Below are 13,061 nucleotides of genomic sequence, written 5' to 3' on the forward strand. Positions count from 1 at the left end.
TAGAATGGGCCGGGAGATGGCAGGTGGGAACTCCATGACTCCCCAGAGCCCCAAAGGCGTTGTGTCTCCTTGACTAGTATTTTGCTTAGCCATTTATAATCAGCCAGTTTCTGTTCTAGTACGGAGATGAGGACCCTGAGGCTGGGGTTCCGTACTAAAGTCAGAGTGAGCCTAATAAAAAACTTGCAGTTTGGGCCAGGCATGGTGTCGTACACCTTTAATCCCAGCACTCCGGAGGCAGAGGCAAGTGGATGTCTGAGTTCAAGGCCAGCCTGGTGAGTTCCAGGTCAGCTGATGAGATCCTGTCTCAAAAAGACCAAAAAGAAAAAAAAAAATCTTGCAGTTTGAAGCTGGCCTGGTGGCACACACCTTTAATCCTAGTACTCAGCAAGGCCAGCCTGATCTGCAGAGTAAGACCTCTTTCTGTGTTTGCTGAGTGGTGCTGCCCTTGTAGTCCTGGGCAGAAAATGGCAATGAGGCATGACCCTAGCCTTCCTCCTTGCGGTAGATCCCTGAGCTTCTTGGAGGAGGGGCTTTCTAGGCACACTGCACTGCCTAGAGCTCTGAGAGCCAGGCCCAGATCCATGCTCAGTGCTAAGGGACAGCATCGAGCTAGCAAGCCAGCAGTGTGTCTGGCCTGACCAATACCTGACCCTGACAGTGAGGGGAGGATCTGGGGACCATCGCAAAGCTCCCAGAGGTATCTACAAAGCGGGCAGTAGGAATGGCTTCTCGGGGTCCCTAGACTTCCAGGGTCCAGAGAAGAAAGGGTTCAGCCAGTACCTAGGAGCCCAGGGCCAGCTTTGACCCTTGACCTATGAAGGGGCACGGTAAGACCTCCAGGCTGCCCCCTGCTGCCCTCCCAGGGCTTCCCCTTTGAACTAGAGCTCACACTGCTCTCCCTCCACCCAGAGTCCTGTGTAAAGACACAGAGCCCAGAGACACTGTCCTCTCCAGACTAAGCTCCTTCTGTCTTTGGTCAGGCAAAGGACAGATCTGAATGCCCACTGGCCCCCTAAGATCCTGCAAGCAGGCTGGGCAATGTGTCCACAGGCACCAGCAGAGGGGCCTTAGATTCCATGGAGTCCTGTTTGTTTTCACGTTCCAGATGCTAGCCACTGACGCTCTGTGGTGGCACTTTCCTTCCACAGACCATGTTCCATGCTCCTGCTCTCCTGCCCCTGGGGTCCCTGCCCAGCCCTGTGGGCATTTTAGTCCCTCGGCCTGCCTTTTGCCCTGTCCCCCACCCTAGCCTTACCATGTCTCTTGAGGACAAGCTCCCAGCTATTTCCTGCCTTGGGCCATTGAGGGCACCTCTGGCCTCTGCCAGTTTTTCTGGATGTGCCTCCTCATCTCAGCCCAGCTTGCTTCTTCCATCAGTGCTGGGCATCTGCCCCCACGAAGGTCAGTGTCCATGCCCCACTGGCCTGCACGGCTGACCAAGGCAGGACTGATCGGCGTGGGTTCCCAGCATCCATACAACCTGTGGCCCAGGATGTTGAGTGAGTGCTGCAAGAGAAGCGAAGAGCCGAGAAGGAGGAGGAGGAGGAGGCTGCGGAGGTGGGGTCGGGGAAACCCAGAACCCAGCCTCGGTGAAGTCAAGCAGGCCTCTGAGAGAGGGTAGTCTCTTAGCCAGGGGCCCCACGAGCAGTTCCCGCATCAGGGCAGCGCCGGGGTCCTCCATCTCCCTTCTGACCCTGGACCTTGGGTTGCAGCCCACTGTCTGTCTTGGACTCAGGCTTTTACAAACCGGATGGGATTGAGGTGAGGGTGCTACCTGGGTCCCTCATGCAGAAGCCTATCTGGTGCAGCTGAAGCAGGCGTCTCCTCTGGTCTCAAGGCCTGATGGGCCGGCCAAGTGGGAGGAGGGCTTAGAGCCATGGTGGGTTTGGGCACAGCCACTCGCTGCAATATTGATGGCCCGTCAGTGCAGCCCTGATTCCTGTGCTTTCAGTTAAAAGGTTTCTGTTGTTGTAGCTTATGCAGTTGCTCTGTTGCTATGGAAACGTGACATCAAAATGACGTTTCCCGTTTAAAAGCTTTTAACTAAATTCCTGCCTGTCAGATGTAGGCCCCATTTTGAGCGTGGAGCTGCCTCAAGCAAGCGAGTGAACCGGTGCACTGCCTCCTGCTCATGGTGCGCTGGCCGGGCCTGGGGCCCTGCCTGAGCGCCATCCTTAACCCTGCAGGTGCCTCCAGCATGGCTGCAGCCGAAGTGCCCAGCTACCTTGTGTCCCCTCAGACTGAGAAGCACCGCCGGGCCCGCAACTGGACCGACGCCGAGATGCGCGGCCTCATGCTGGTCTGGGAGGAGTTCTTCGACGAGCTCAAGCAGACCAAGCGCAACGCCAAGGTGTACGAGAAGATGGCCAGCAAGCTCTTTGAGATGACTGGGGAGCGCCGGCTAGGCGAGGAGATCAAGATCAAAATCACCAACATGACCTTCCAGTACAGGTGGGCACTTGGGATGGCGAGTGGGAGGACCCAGGTGGTTGTTGCACTCCTGGCTTCCTAGTGTTCTGAGGCAGGAAGGCTATGTATAGCCTGGACTGGGTGCCCTACCTGTGGGTCAGCACCCCATGGGGCAAGATGGCCTTCAGAAACTATTTGTGTAGCCTCTTACTGAGAAGATAGGGAAACTGAGGCCCACAGGCAGAGAACTGGTCAGGAACTCTCAGGGTGACAGGGCTGGGCATGTACTTGACTTCCTGGGGCCAGGGCTAGGGCTGTACCACTGCCAGGCTGGTTCTAAGACCACACTGGACTTGTCTTTTGCCCCCACAGTGGTCAGAGGTGAGCGCCACACGGGTAGCACTCACTTGAACAATAGCCCCCTCTTCCTGAGCTGGATCTACAGGTCACCAGCCTGGCTTGGTTCTGCCTGCCCCACCGCAACACCCAGGTTCACAGAGTATAGGGTTTCCTTGTTACACATAGGGAAACTGAGGCTAGAGTGAAAAAGAGGCTCAACTCCCAGGCCTGCCTGGTCTTGATGCTCTCAGACTTGGAGTACCAAGCGAGCTCCTCACGTGTGTTCAGCCTTGGGGTTGGCAAGAGTTCTTGGGGACCTGCCCAGATGACACACAGCCCTGGCCCTGGGACTCCGAGTGGGGTCTCTAGGTCTGCCCCTTCTCTGCCCTCACTGCATCTGTTTGAATGTCCCCAGCCTGCAGCTGGAGGAGAGCCTGGGGAGCTTATAGGAAGGACAGTGGGGCAGTGTTGGCCTCAAGAGGGGACAGCCATGGTGGGCCTGGCCTGTGTGGAAGGAGTCACGGGCAGGGCAGGGGTCATGGATCGGATGGAGGTCGTGGACTTTACAGGCAGAAGAGATGAAGGTCATGGTATAAAGTGAAGGGCGTGTTGATAAGGTGGGTTTGGGGAGGGACAGGGATCACGGTAGGAGCTGGAGGCTCTTGGGGAATCACAGTAGCTAAGAGCACCCAGTAGTCAGCCTAGACAGACTGGCCTAGGGCTGCTCAGGAGCCTGTCTGGGGTCAGAACTGGAGGGGCTGTCCCAAGGAGCTCACAAGGGTGCTGGTGGTTGGCCGGTGAATTGGGCAGATGGGAAGGCTGGGTGCAGACTTGGCCTCCAGCCCCATCTGTGGGTAACTGAGCCACACTTTGTGGGAGAGAGAGCTCATGCTGTACAGGTGAGGAGATGCCCCGAGCAAGGCAGGAGGGGAGCCCTACCGGCCACTGGAAATTGCACCTTGGCAGCCTGGGAGGCCCAGGAAGGCCTAGGGCAGATCATGAGCCCCTGAGACTCCATTTCTAACTGTGCTGATTTGAGTCTTTATGGCTCTGGGAGGAGTGAGAGGGTCTGGAGCCTGTTCTGTCTGCGGCCTGTTTCTGACCCTCGATGTTGGCCCCAAGCCAGGCCCAGGAGCCAAAACCCACAGCTCTAGCAGCTGCTCAGGGCTGCTGGCATTGGAGTCATTTCGCGTAACTGATGTTAAAGTTGAGCCTCTGTCTCATGATAGAAGGGCTGAGAGGCAAGTCTGCTGCCAGCAGGGGCAGACATAGACACATGGGTGACCATGGATCATCCTGCCTGGCTCCCCCAGTCCCCAGGGCCTCGTTCTAGTGAGGAAGGGGCTCCTGAGGGAAGGAGGAGACACCATGGCCGTTTCCTCAGCTTCTCTGACTCGATAGCTCACAGTGTCTAGCCGGGTTATTCATTATTTATCCTGAAAGCCTTCCCCAGAGTCCCAGGGGAGGGATTCTATCTCCACTCCTGAGGTGGCCCAGGAGATGAGAGTGCATGGGGAGGGGCAGCCACTGCAGTCTGGGGTTGGGAGGCATAGCACTTCACAGTTTATGAAGCTCATGCAGACCACAGCTGCTAGTATCAGCCCTTCTTCACCAAGGGGGAGCTGAGGCCCAGAGAGGTCCTGCTGTACATTTCTTAATCAGGCTTTGACCTGTTCTTTATCTATCCACTCCTACTCCCCACCCCCATCTTTTCTTAGTTTTTCACAAGAGCTCTTTATATATTAAGGGTTTCTGACTTAATGGAAATCCAAATGGGTAGCTAGGTTCTATGGACCATGGTTTGTTGGACTACAGGAGGCCCTGCAGTGGAGACAGGCTTCCCCTATCCCTCCAAGGAGTGGGCTGGCTTGAGTGGAGCAGAGAGAGCTGGGGGAGGTTCTCTGGAGGGTCCACAGAGGAGCCTGGGTTAAAGGCTGATATGACACCAGTCAGTGGTGAGCCTTCCCTTCCCTGTGCCCCCAGGGTAGCTTGATGGTCCCCCTGCTGTTCGCGTAGAGCAGAGTAGCCTGTGCCCTGCCCTATGTGACCGAGGGCTGCTTTCTGCTGAAGCCACTCCACATGCCAGAGCTTCTGTTGTGGCTGACCGTGGCCAGTCCCGGCAGCAGCCCTCATCACAGACTGCGCCTGTGTTGGCTCATTCAGCCCTCCAGCACCATTGCATTCAGGGCTAACCCCTAACAAAGAAGCCCCATGTGGGCCAAAGGTGGCCCTGAAGTCCAAGATTCCCTGCCTACCCCACCTGTGGCCTCTTCAGCCACTGGCCAGAGCTGCCCACCAGCCTGTGCCCCGTCTCCCCAGCCCTCCTGTTTCCGAAGATGACAGAGGACAGGGATGTGACAGGCCTCTCAGTGAGGCAGGACCCACCCACGGCAGGACACAAGGCTTGGGAGGGCCTTGGCCACACTGGGCAGACCCTTGGCCCAGGCCCCATTGAAGAGGAGGGTGCCAGGCAATGTGAGAAGGTGCCCACCCCCCAGCCCTACCGTCTCTGGGCAGGCTGTGGGTTCAAGACCTGGGTCAGGCTCTCCTCAGGGATGGACCGGTGGCAGCAGCACAGCGACAAGGCCAGTATGGCTTCTTGTCAGGTTCTGCTAGAAGCAACACTGGGGCCTGGCCTGCTGTTTGCCGGGTACCAGGCATTGTTGTTGTTAAACCCTCCCTTTAGCCTTGTGAGGAGGTTACTCTCTCATCTCCATTTTACTAAGGCAAAAAAATGAAGACTCAGAGAGGTTAACGAACCTGTCCGAGGTCACACAGCAAGCTAGTGTTAGGGGGAGAGGGGCTCAGAGCTATGGACCTTTTGTCCTGTGACCCTCCTGTTTCCTCTCTTGGCAGTGTCTCTGTAGAATTCCATACCTGCTGTTGTAACTTCCTACCACTATCACATAGTTTCATCATTGCAGTTTAGCTTAGTACAAAGTAGTGTGAGCTCCTTGTAGGGAGCTGAGAGCCCACAGAAAGGCAGGGGCCTGCAGGAGCCAGCCCCAAGCTCCCACACCTTGGGTGCTTCCCACACCTTGGGTGCCCTTGCTCACATTTGGGCTTCCTTTCTGACACCCAAAGGCTATGCAGATCCCAAAGCCACTCTTCTGTCCAATTTCTCCCGGGCCCTAGAGCCTGGCTGATTTCCTGGGAGGCCTGTGCTGGCAGAGTGGCTCCTGCCCGTGCCAACGTGGCTCCCTCTGGGAACCCCTGTGTGCCACTCTGCCCGGGGCAGGCAGGACAGGCTACTTCTCACTTGGCTCTTGTCTCTCGTTTCAGGAAACTAAAATGCATGACAGATAGCGAGTCCGTCCCGCCGGACTGGCCCTATTACCTAGCCATTGATAGGATTCTGGCCAAAGTCCCCGAGTCCTGTGAGGGCAAACTGCCGGATGGCCAGCAACCGGGGCCCTCCACGTCCCAGACTGAGGCGTCTCTGTCGCCGTCCGCTAAGTCCACCCCTCTGTACTTACCGTATACCCAGTGCTCCTACGAAGGCCGCTTCGAGGACGATCGCTCCGACAGCTCCTCCAGCTTACTGTCCCTTAAGTTCAGGTAGTGTGTGCTCGCTCTTCTTCTCCTGACCCAGGACCGCCTTGGTGCCCCCAGTCCCTGCCCCACCCCTGAAGGCCAGGCTCCAGTGCTCAGAGCAGGGGGCTAGCAGTGGCACAGGCTGTCACACTGTGGTGTCCTCTGCCCTGACTAGCTGCAGAGGCTGCAGTTGTATGCCTGGTTCAGGGCTGGGTCAGCCTCAGAGCAGCAAGGACTCTAGTGCCAGTGGACAGATGGCCTGTGGTTCCCATCATCTCCTAAGCTGCATGGAAAGTTCCTTGACCTCTCTGACCTCCATCTCCCTCCTGTAAAATGGGGATAAATCAGTACTTCCTCAGAGGGTGGCAGGGAGCATCAAAAAAAGATGACATGGGGCCTGACCCAAGTGTACCCTCCCTGCCTGCCCTGCACCCCGATATGGACCTTGTTTGGGGGTCCCTACTTCTCTCCCAGGAACAGATCTTCTCGGTGTGGAGAGGATGTTAGGCTGTACCTCCTGAGCAGTGGGTGGGTCCTGTCCTGTCCTGTCTGTCTCCTCTGTCGTCATGCTGCAAGCCTGTGCTGGCCTTATGCTTGTGCCTGCACAGTAAGGGGAAGTCAGGGGGCAAGCAGGAGATACCCTGTGGCCACAGGCCAGGGAGCCCAGAGCCGGCACTTCTGAGGAGACATTTAGGATGGACTTCCACAGTAAAAGCAGAGTTGGCCAGCTGAAGAAACTAGGAAGAATGCGGCTTTGAGGCAGGCTCTCTCCTGCTCCTAGGTCAGGTCTGCCTGACAGAAGGTAGGAAGGAAGGTGTCTCCATGGAGGTCTCTGAACTTAACATCCTTGGGGCAGGGAGCCTCTGCCTAATCCACTCAGCGCCCTTTCCCAGAGGAGATTTCTCATTAAAGGTCTCAGACAATATCTGTCTTCATTGAAGCCAGAAGAAGTTAGCAAGGAGGCCTGAGATTTATGGCCAATTGTTCCCTTGGATTACCAAGCCCAGTTCCCAGGCTCAGTTGCCTAGGGATCTACAAGGTTGGGCCAAGCCCCACTCTTCTGTCCCCAAAGCTGACTGGTCACCCACTCTGCTCAGAACACAGAGCATAGTCCAGAGACTGGCCAGCACCAGGGCACACAGAGCAGAGGCTGGGTGCTGGCAGGCAGGCACCAGAATAGGCTTTGGGTTCTGGAAGGATTTGACAGCTTCTTACTATCCATTGAGGGTCTAGCAGCACACCCCTGGGGTACTTGGAAGGGAACCATCGGGTCCATCTTCCTGCCTCCCTGCCCCAAAGCATACCGGGAGACAGAGGGCTTGGGGCAAGTCGTCATTCTAGACTTATTTTTCTGTCTGTCACAGGCCAGCAGGGTTCAGAGTCTCCATTTCCCTTAGGAGTACCAAGTACTACATACTGCCCAGCACCTCCCTACCCAGCCTCCTCTCTCACTGGGGTGGGTTCTCCACCATTGAGCCCCACCAAGTTTAGTGGGCTTGGGATGCTACCTCAGCTGTGGGCAGCTCCTCCGACAAGCCAGCAGTGACTGTGGCTCACAGTTTCTCTCTCTCTCTCTCTCTCTCTCTCTCTCTCTCTCTCTCTCCTCTCTCTCTCTCTCTGTCCTCTCTCAGCAAGTCCTCCTGGGGCTTCAGTGTCCGTTTGTGGGGTGGTTGGGAGGGTCAGGTAGCCCCCGTGCCCCAGGCCCTGTGACCACCTTGTCTCTTCCCCGCAGGTCAGAGGAGCGGCCCATGAAGAAGCGGAAGGTGCAGAGCTGCCACCTGCAGAAGAAGAAGCTGCGGCTGCTGGAGGCCATGCTGGAGGAGCAGCGCAGGCTGAGCCGTGCCATGGAAGAGACGTGCCGGGAGGTGCGCCGCGTGCTGGACCAGCAGAACATCCTGCAGGTGCAGAGCCTGCAGCTGCAGGAGCGCATGATGAGCCTGCTGGAGAAGATCATCGCTAAGTCCAACGTCTAAGCCTGCCGGGGGTGGACCTGGGCTCGGGGCCCTCCCACCCAGGCAGGGCTCCAGGGAGGGGACAGGCTTCAGTCTAGCCTCCACGGGCTGCTCTAAAGGGCTTTCCAGGACCCCAGTGGCCTTGGGAGACCGTGGGACCCCCATCTCCAGCATTAACAGCCTTCCTCGGACACGGGCCGGGGACTGCAGGGCCACTCCCAGTGAGAAGGTCCCAGATCTGCTCTCCAGTGTAGTCACTCTCGATGATACTTGAAATGGCTTTTGATATTAAATGTGTACTTTCCATTATTGCTTAGAAGTAGAATTCACTTTCTCTGGTGTGAGGGGGAAGCACTGGGGTGACAGCTCCTGCGCCCCCCAGTCTCCTGCTGCAAGCAAAAACAAATAGCACAGGTCAGGTGCAGGTTGGTGCCACAGGAAAAGGGGAGTCCCGTGTCCTTCCTCCGTAGGGTCTGCTGTGACTGCGCCAATGTACCTATTACCCCAGTGCCACCGGTGCCTGGTAACCCTTTCATCATGTGTTCGGAGCTTCACACCAGCACAGGAGCCACGCCTGTTCTTCCACGGCCTGCGGTCTGGGCCTTGGAGGTAGCAGTCATATGCTAAGTGAGCCACAGGCCCCAGCCATGAAGGTGCTCCAGCTCTGTCAGCAGAGTGAGCTGCACATGTACTAAGTGCTAGAGGGAAGAGCACCCTGCACAGGAAACTGCCAGTGCGCACACCCAGGGGCCTGTGAGCGATAGCTAGCTCACCCAGTGCGCACACCCAGGGGCCTGTGAGCGATAGCTAGCTCACCCAGTGCGCACACCCAGGGGCCTGTGAGCGATAGCTAGCTCACCCAGTGCACACCCAGGGGCCTGTGAGCGATAGCTAGCTCCCCCAGCGCGCACACCTAGGGGCCTGTGAGCGATAGCTAGCTCACCCAGTGCACACCCAGGGGCCTGTGAGCGATAGCTAGCTCACCCAGTGCGCACACCTATTGGGGAAGAGTTTGGGTTTTCTCTAAGCTCCTTGGAGTATGTGAGCCGACACAGGAGAAGGCACACCGCGGCCAGCTCACCTCTGTCGTTTCACAGAAGCCCCTTGCCTGAGTCTCCAGAGTGTTGTTGGTCAGGCCTTGGCTTTTGTCACAGTGGCCACACAGGAATCTAGGAGCAGGCCTCTCTGATTCACCCCGGTGGAACCAGGCCAATCGCAGCTCAGAGGACTGGGTTTGGTGGCGGAGGATCAGCCATGTGTACAGCAGTGTGCCATGAGGATTAGAGAACTACCCTCTGGCCCCTGGCTGAGCCCACCTTTGGGGTCGGGGGTGGTAGCAGGGCTCCTCCGTGCTGCCGCTGCCCTCCTGATGTGAGGACCCCCCCCCACATACACACTCCCGCCCAGTGGTAGCGTCAGATGGACATGAGAGGGCAGCTGACATACTGCCACCCAGACGGTGCGGAGGCTGACTCCGGGCTGCCTGTGGGAGGCGCTGCAGGCTCTGTGCGGCTGGGTTACAGAACCCGCCCAGCATCAACAAACCAGCCACCAAGCCACTAGAAGAGAGTGAGTTTTATTCACGCAGGCGGGCTGACACCGAGATCACTCCGTAATGGTGCCAGCCCCTCGCTCAAGGTTTTGGGGACATTTCTGCTCAGTTCATATGTGAGGAACACAAGCAAAAGGCTAATAGCACATACGTTCCCGTTTTATGCCCCACCCCACCCCCGTTCTTATCTTGGGGCCTTTCAGGGTCCAAAGTTCTTAGCAACCATCTAAAGAGGCTCGTTACCACCACATTGCAGCTTTCAGTGACTCTTCCATGACCACCCATCACAGCTGACCAGAGTGGCTGGCAGGCTCCACCTTGCTCTGAGGGCCTCTGAGCACTCACCCCTCAGTCTGCTCACAGGGCCCCCGAGTCTGTGTCCTGTGGACTCGCGTTTTGCTGGCAGCCACAGGTAGTAGGGAACAGCCACACTATGGTGCAGACGGAGCACTTGCCCACATCTCTGGCATAAACTCACGAGGGAAATACCATCTGCCATGTGATGTCACCGCATCTCTAGTGGGGGAGAGGCTGCATAGTTGGCACTTAGGGGCCAGCAGGGTCTGCAGCTCTCCTGAAAAGCCCCAGGAAGATGGAGGGCTAAGGCACTTGCTACCCAGCTGAGTCAGGAAGCTTGCCCTGGCTAGTGCACAGATGAGGTATGTTCTGCTCTGAGATTAGACACCACTCCCAGAATTCACATGCAGCCCTAGGTTCTGGGGACCCTGTCGTGGACACCCAGTGACCTGCTATGACATGCACTTGCCTGTCCCCAGCTTGGGTCACTAAGGCCGGGCTTCCATGAGGTTCCTGAGCCTCCCAAAGGATGGGGGTCTCCCAGGAATTCTAGTGTTGCCCGAGAGGCTGCTGGAGGCGAGCCCTGCCTAGAGCTCCATAGGAGGGACATACTGAGGTTCCAGGTGCAGGGGCGGCATTCACATTAGACCTCTGCCTTCTAGAACCTTGGTGGTAACACGCTGGTGCTTCAGTACCCTGGTGTCAGCACCCACCTTTGTTCTCTGATTGCCCCCCTCTGACATCTGAGCAGTCTGGGGCTTGCTCATTTACATCTGGCCCAGGCCTCTTCCCAGTCCAGGGTAGAGGGACTCAGCTGAAGACCATCTGGGGTTGACACCGTCCACAGTATGTACAGGAAGACTTTCTGATTTCTTCTTTAGTTATTGAGTCATTTGAATAAAATGACTATTATTAGTAAGTGCTTGTGCTGGATAGCTTTAGTGTCAACTTGACACACCTGGGTTGAGGGAGCCTCAACTGGGGAATTTCCTTCATTGGACTGGCCTGCGGCCATGTCCATGGGACACCTTCTTGATTGTTGAGTGATGTGGGAGGGCCCAGCCCACTGTGGGTGGTGCCACCCCTGGGCAGGTGGGCCTGTGTTGCATAAGAAAGCAGGCTGAGCAGGGGCCAGAGAAGCAGGCCAGTAAGCAGTGTTCCTCCATGGCCTGTGCTCCAGCTCCCGCCTCCAGTTCCTGCCCTGAGTTCCTACCTTGGGCTGTGACCTGGGAGATGTAAGACAAATAAGCCCTTTCCTCCCCAAGTTGGTAGTGGTCAGAGTGTTTTGTCACAGCAATGGAGAGACAAACTAGGACAGTGCTAAAATACTTGAAAAGTCTCAACAAAACAACATGAACCTTGAAAACTAAAGCTAGGCCTCTAAGCAGCACCCCCCTTCCACTGCCGCTCTGGGTGTTTTCCTGTTTACAGCGTGCACACTGATGAGTAAAGTGAGGAAGTGAGAGAGAGACGAAGAAATGGGAGTCGCCTTTATTTTCAGATTTATTTTTTTAAGATAGGATCTCCCTATGTAGCCCTGGCTGGCCTGGAACTCACTATGTATACCAGGCTGGCCTCTGCCTCCTGAGTGCTGGGATTAAAGGCATGCACCATCATTTCTGGCTAACAGATATTTTTGATGACCCAGAAAGCCAAATATACAAAAGCTCAGGAGATCTTAAAGCCAACCTAAAAACATTAAAAGTGAGACCAAGACAAGTCCAGTTGGTTGGAACCAGCAGACTACTCAGGTATGGATTTAACCAGAAAGACAGGTCCTAGAGATACTAGAAGATGCAGAACAGTACCCAGTGTAGGGCACAGAGAGTACTCTGAAATGTCCAAGGAGAGTCTCATCATTCAGTCCCAATACGCTCCTAACAAAGCTCCAGGTTGTGAAGAAAGAATAGGGCCAAAGGTAGGAAGATACGCTCAGCTTCCTGCAGGAGGCAGAACATGCACAGAAGAACCCACGGGGCGCTTCACAGGTGGGGCCTGGCCTGGAGTCCAGTGGCTTCAGAGACCAGGAAGAGCCTCAAGAAACAGGAACTCAGGCTGTGGGAACTGCCACAATCACTTCAAGTTCCCATCTGGGGAAGAGGGCCCTTGCCATGTTAAGGTTCCATATGCCACTAGAGCATGGCAGAGCTCAAACCCTGGTCTCAGGACCCTGGTCACTTGGAAAAACAATGAAGGACTCCAGAGGAATTCTGAAGGGTTCCATTACCTATAGAATACCATCTTAAAATCAAGTTTCAGACATTCAAAAAGAGCAATAAGCTCATTATATGTTAACATCAGCAACAATTGTGTGGAAAATGTATTTTCCAAAACAAGGTTTCAGCAAGAAAAGTGGCATTGTTTTACATTTGTACAAATCTCTCGCTTAGGGAAAGTCAGTTGGGGTCTCTTGGGTGCTTGTGGTCTCTGCTGTAGGCAAAGTTTTTGGTGGTAAAGTGTGGGATTCAGAAAGTCCAGCTTAACAGGGTGGTTATCTGGAAAGAATATACATTTTAAGAACAAATCAATGTGGCTGTTCTAACTCTGTCCTGTATCCCAAACTCAAGGAGGAGGTGGCTGGGTTTGGGGAGTTTATTGTTATTTGTTTTCCATAGTGACAGGATTTGAACCCAGGGTCTCTTGGATGCTGAGCAATGTGACCAGATGTCAGTCACATTCGCCCAGTCACTGTCAGTCTCAGCAGAAAGTCTTCAAGGACATTCCTGAGCTTGGGCTGGTGGGAGAAAGGTTTTGAAAAGCCTGACTTTTGCAGGAAAGGTTGGATTTTAGTCCTGGTAACAAACGCCGCCAGTCTCTCTTCCGTGACCCGTTACTCCATCCATTCTCTAGGACACACCTGCTAGATGTGTCTGTCTATCAGTCTTTTTTTTTTTTTTTTTTTTTTTTTAAAAAAAAAAAAAAAAAAAAAAAAAAAAAGAGGACGATAAATCTTTCACTGTGATATATCAAAATAA

At 55.3% G+C, this 13,061-nt stretch overlaps 1 protein-coding gene across 2 annotated transcripts; it reads left to right on the top strand.

Moving 5' to 3' along the window:
• The first annotated feature begins 249 nt into the window (after window positions 1-249).
• Window positions 250-8,511, top strand: Msantd1 (Myb/SANT DNA binding domain containing 1). Of its 2 annotated transcripts, XM_008841871.2 has the most exons (4): window positions 250-286; window positions 1,381-2,454; window positions 6,034-6,309; window positions 8,018-8,511. In XM_008841871.2, exons 2-4 carry the CDS (start codon window positions 2,135-2,137, stop codon window positions 8,256-8,258), a joined length of 837 nt encoding a protein of 278 aa, XP_008840093.1. In that variant the 5' UTR covers window positions 250-286; window positions 1,381-2,134; the 3' UTR covers window positions 8,259-8,511. The 2 variants fall into 2 exon arrangements, with proteins under 2 accessions (XP_008840093.1, XP_017655769.1); XM_017800280.2 differs by lacking the exons at window positions 250-286; window positions 6,034-6,309 and having other exon boundaries at window positions 437-2,454.
• Window positions 8,512-13,061: the final 4,550 nt, after the last annotated feature.

This window comes from Nannospalax galili, unplaced genomic scaffold (genome assembly GCF_000622305.1).
Source record: "Nannospalax galili isolate Female #2095 unplaced genomic scaffold, S.galili_v1.0 scaffold101, whole genome shotgun sequence".
Lineage (NCBI taxonomy): Eukaryota > Metazoa > Chordata > Mammalia > Rodentia > Spalacidae > Nannospalax > Nannospalax galili.

What these genes read in the sequence shown, in the direction of transcription:
- Msantd1 (XM_008841871.2), top strand. Translation starts at nt 2,135, where the DNA reads ATGGTGCGCTGGCCGGGCCTGGGGCCCTGCCTGAGCGCCATCCTTAAC. An exon ending in AACATGACCTTCCAGTACAG is followed by an intron (nt 2,455 to 6,033) that starts GTGGGCACTTGG and finishes CTCTCGTTTCAG; the next exon opens with GAAACTAAAATGCATGACAG. An exon ending in TTACTGTCCCTTAAGTTCAG is followed by an intron (nt 6,310 to 8,017) that starts GTAGTGTGTGCT and finishes TCTTCCCCGCAG; the next exon opens with GTCAGAGGAGCGGCCCATGA.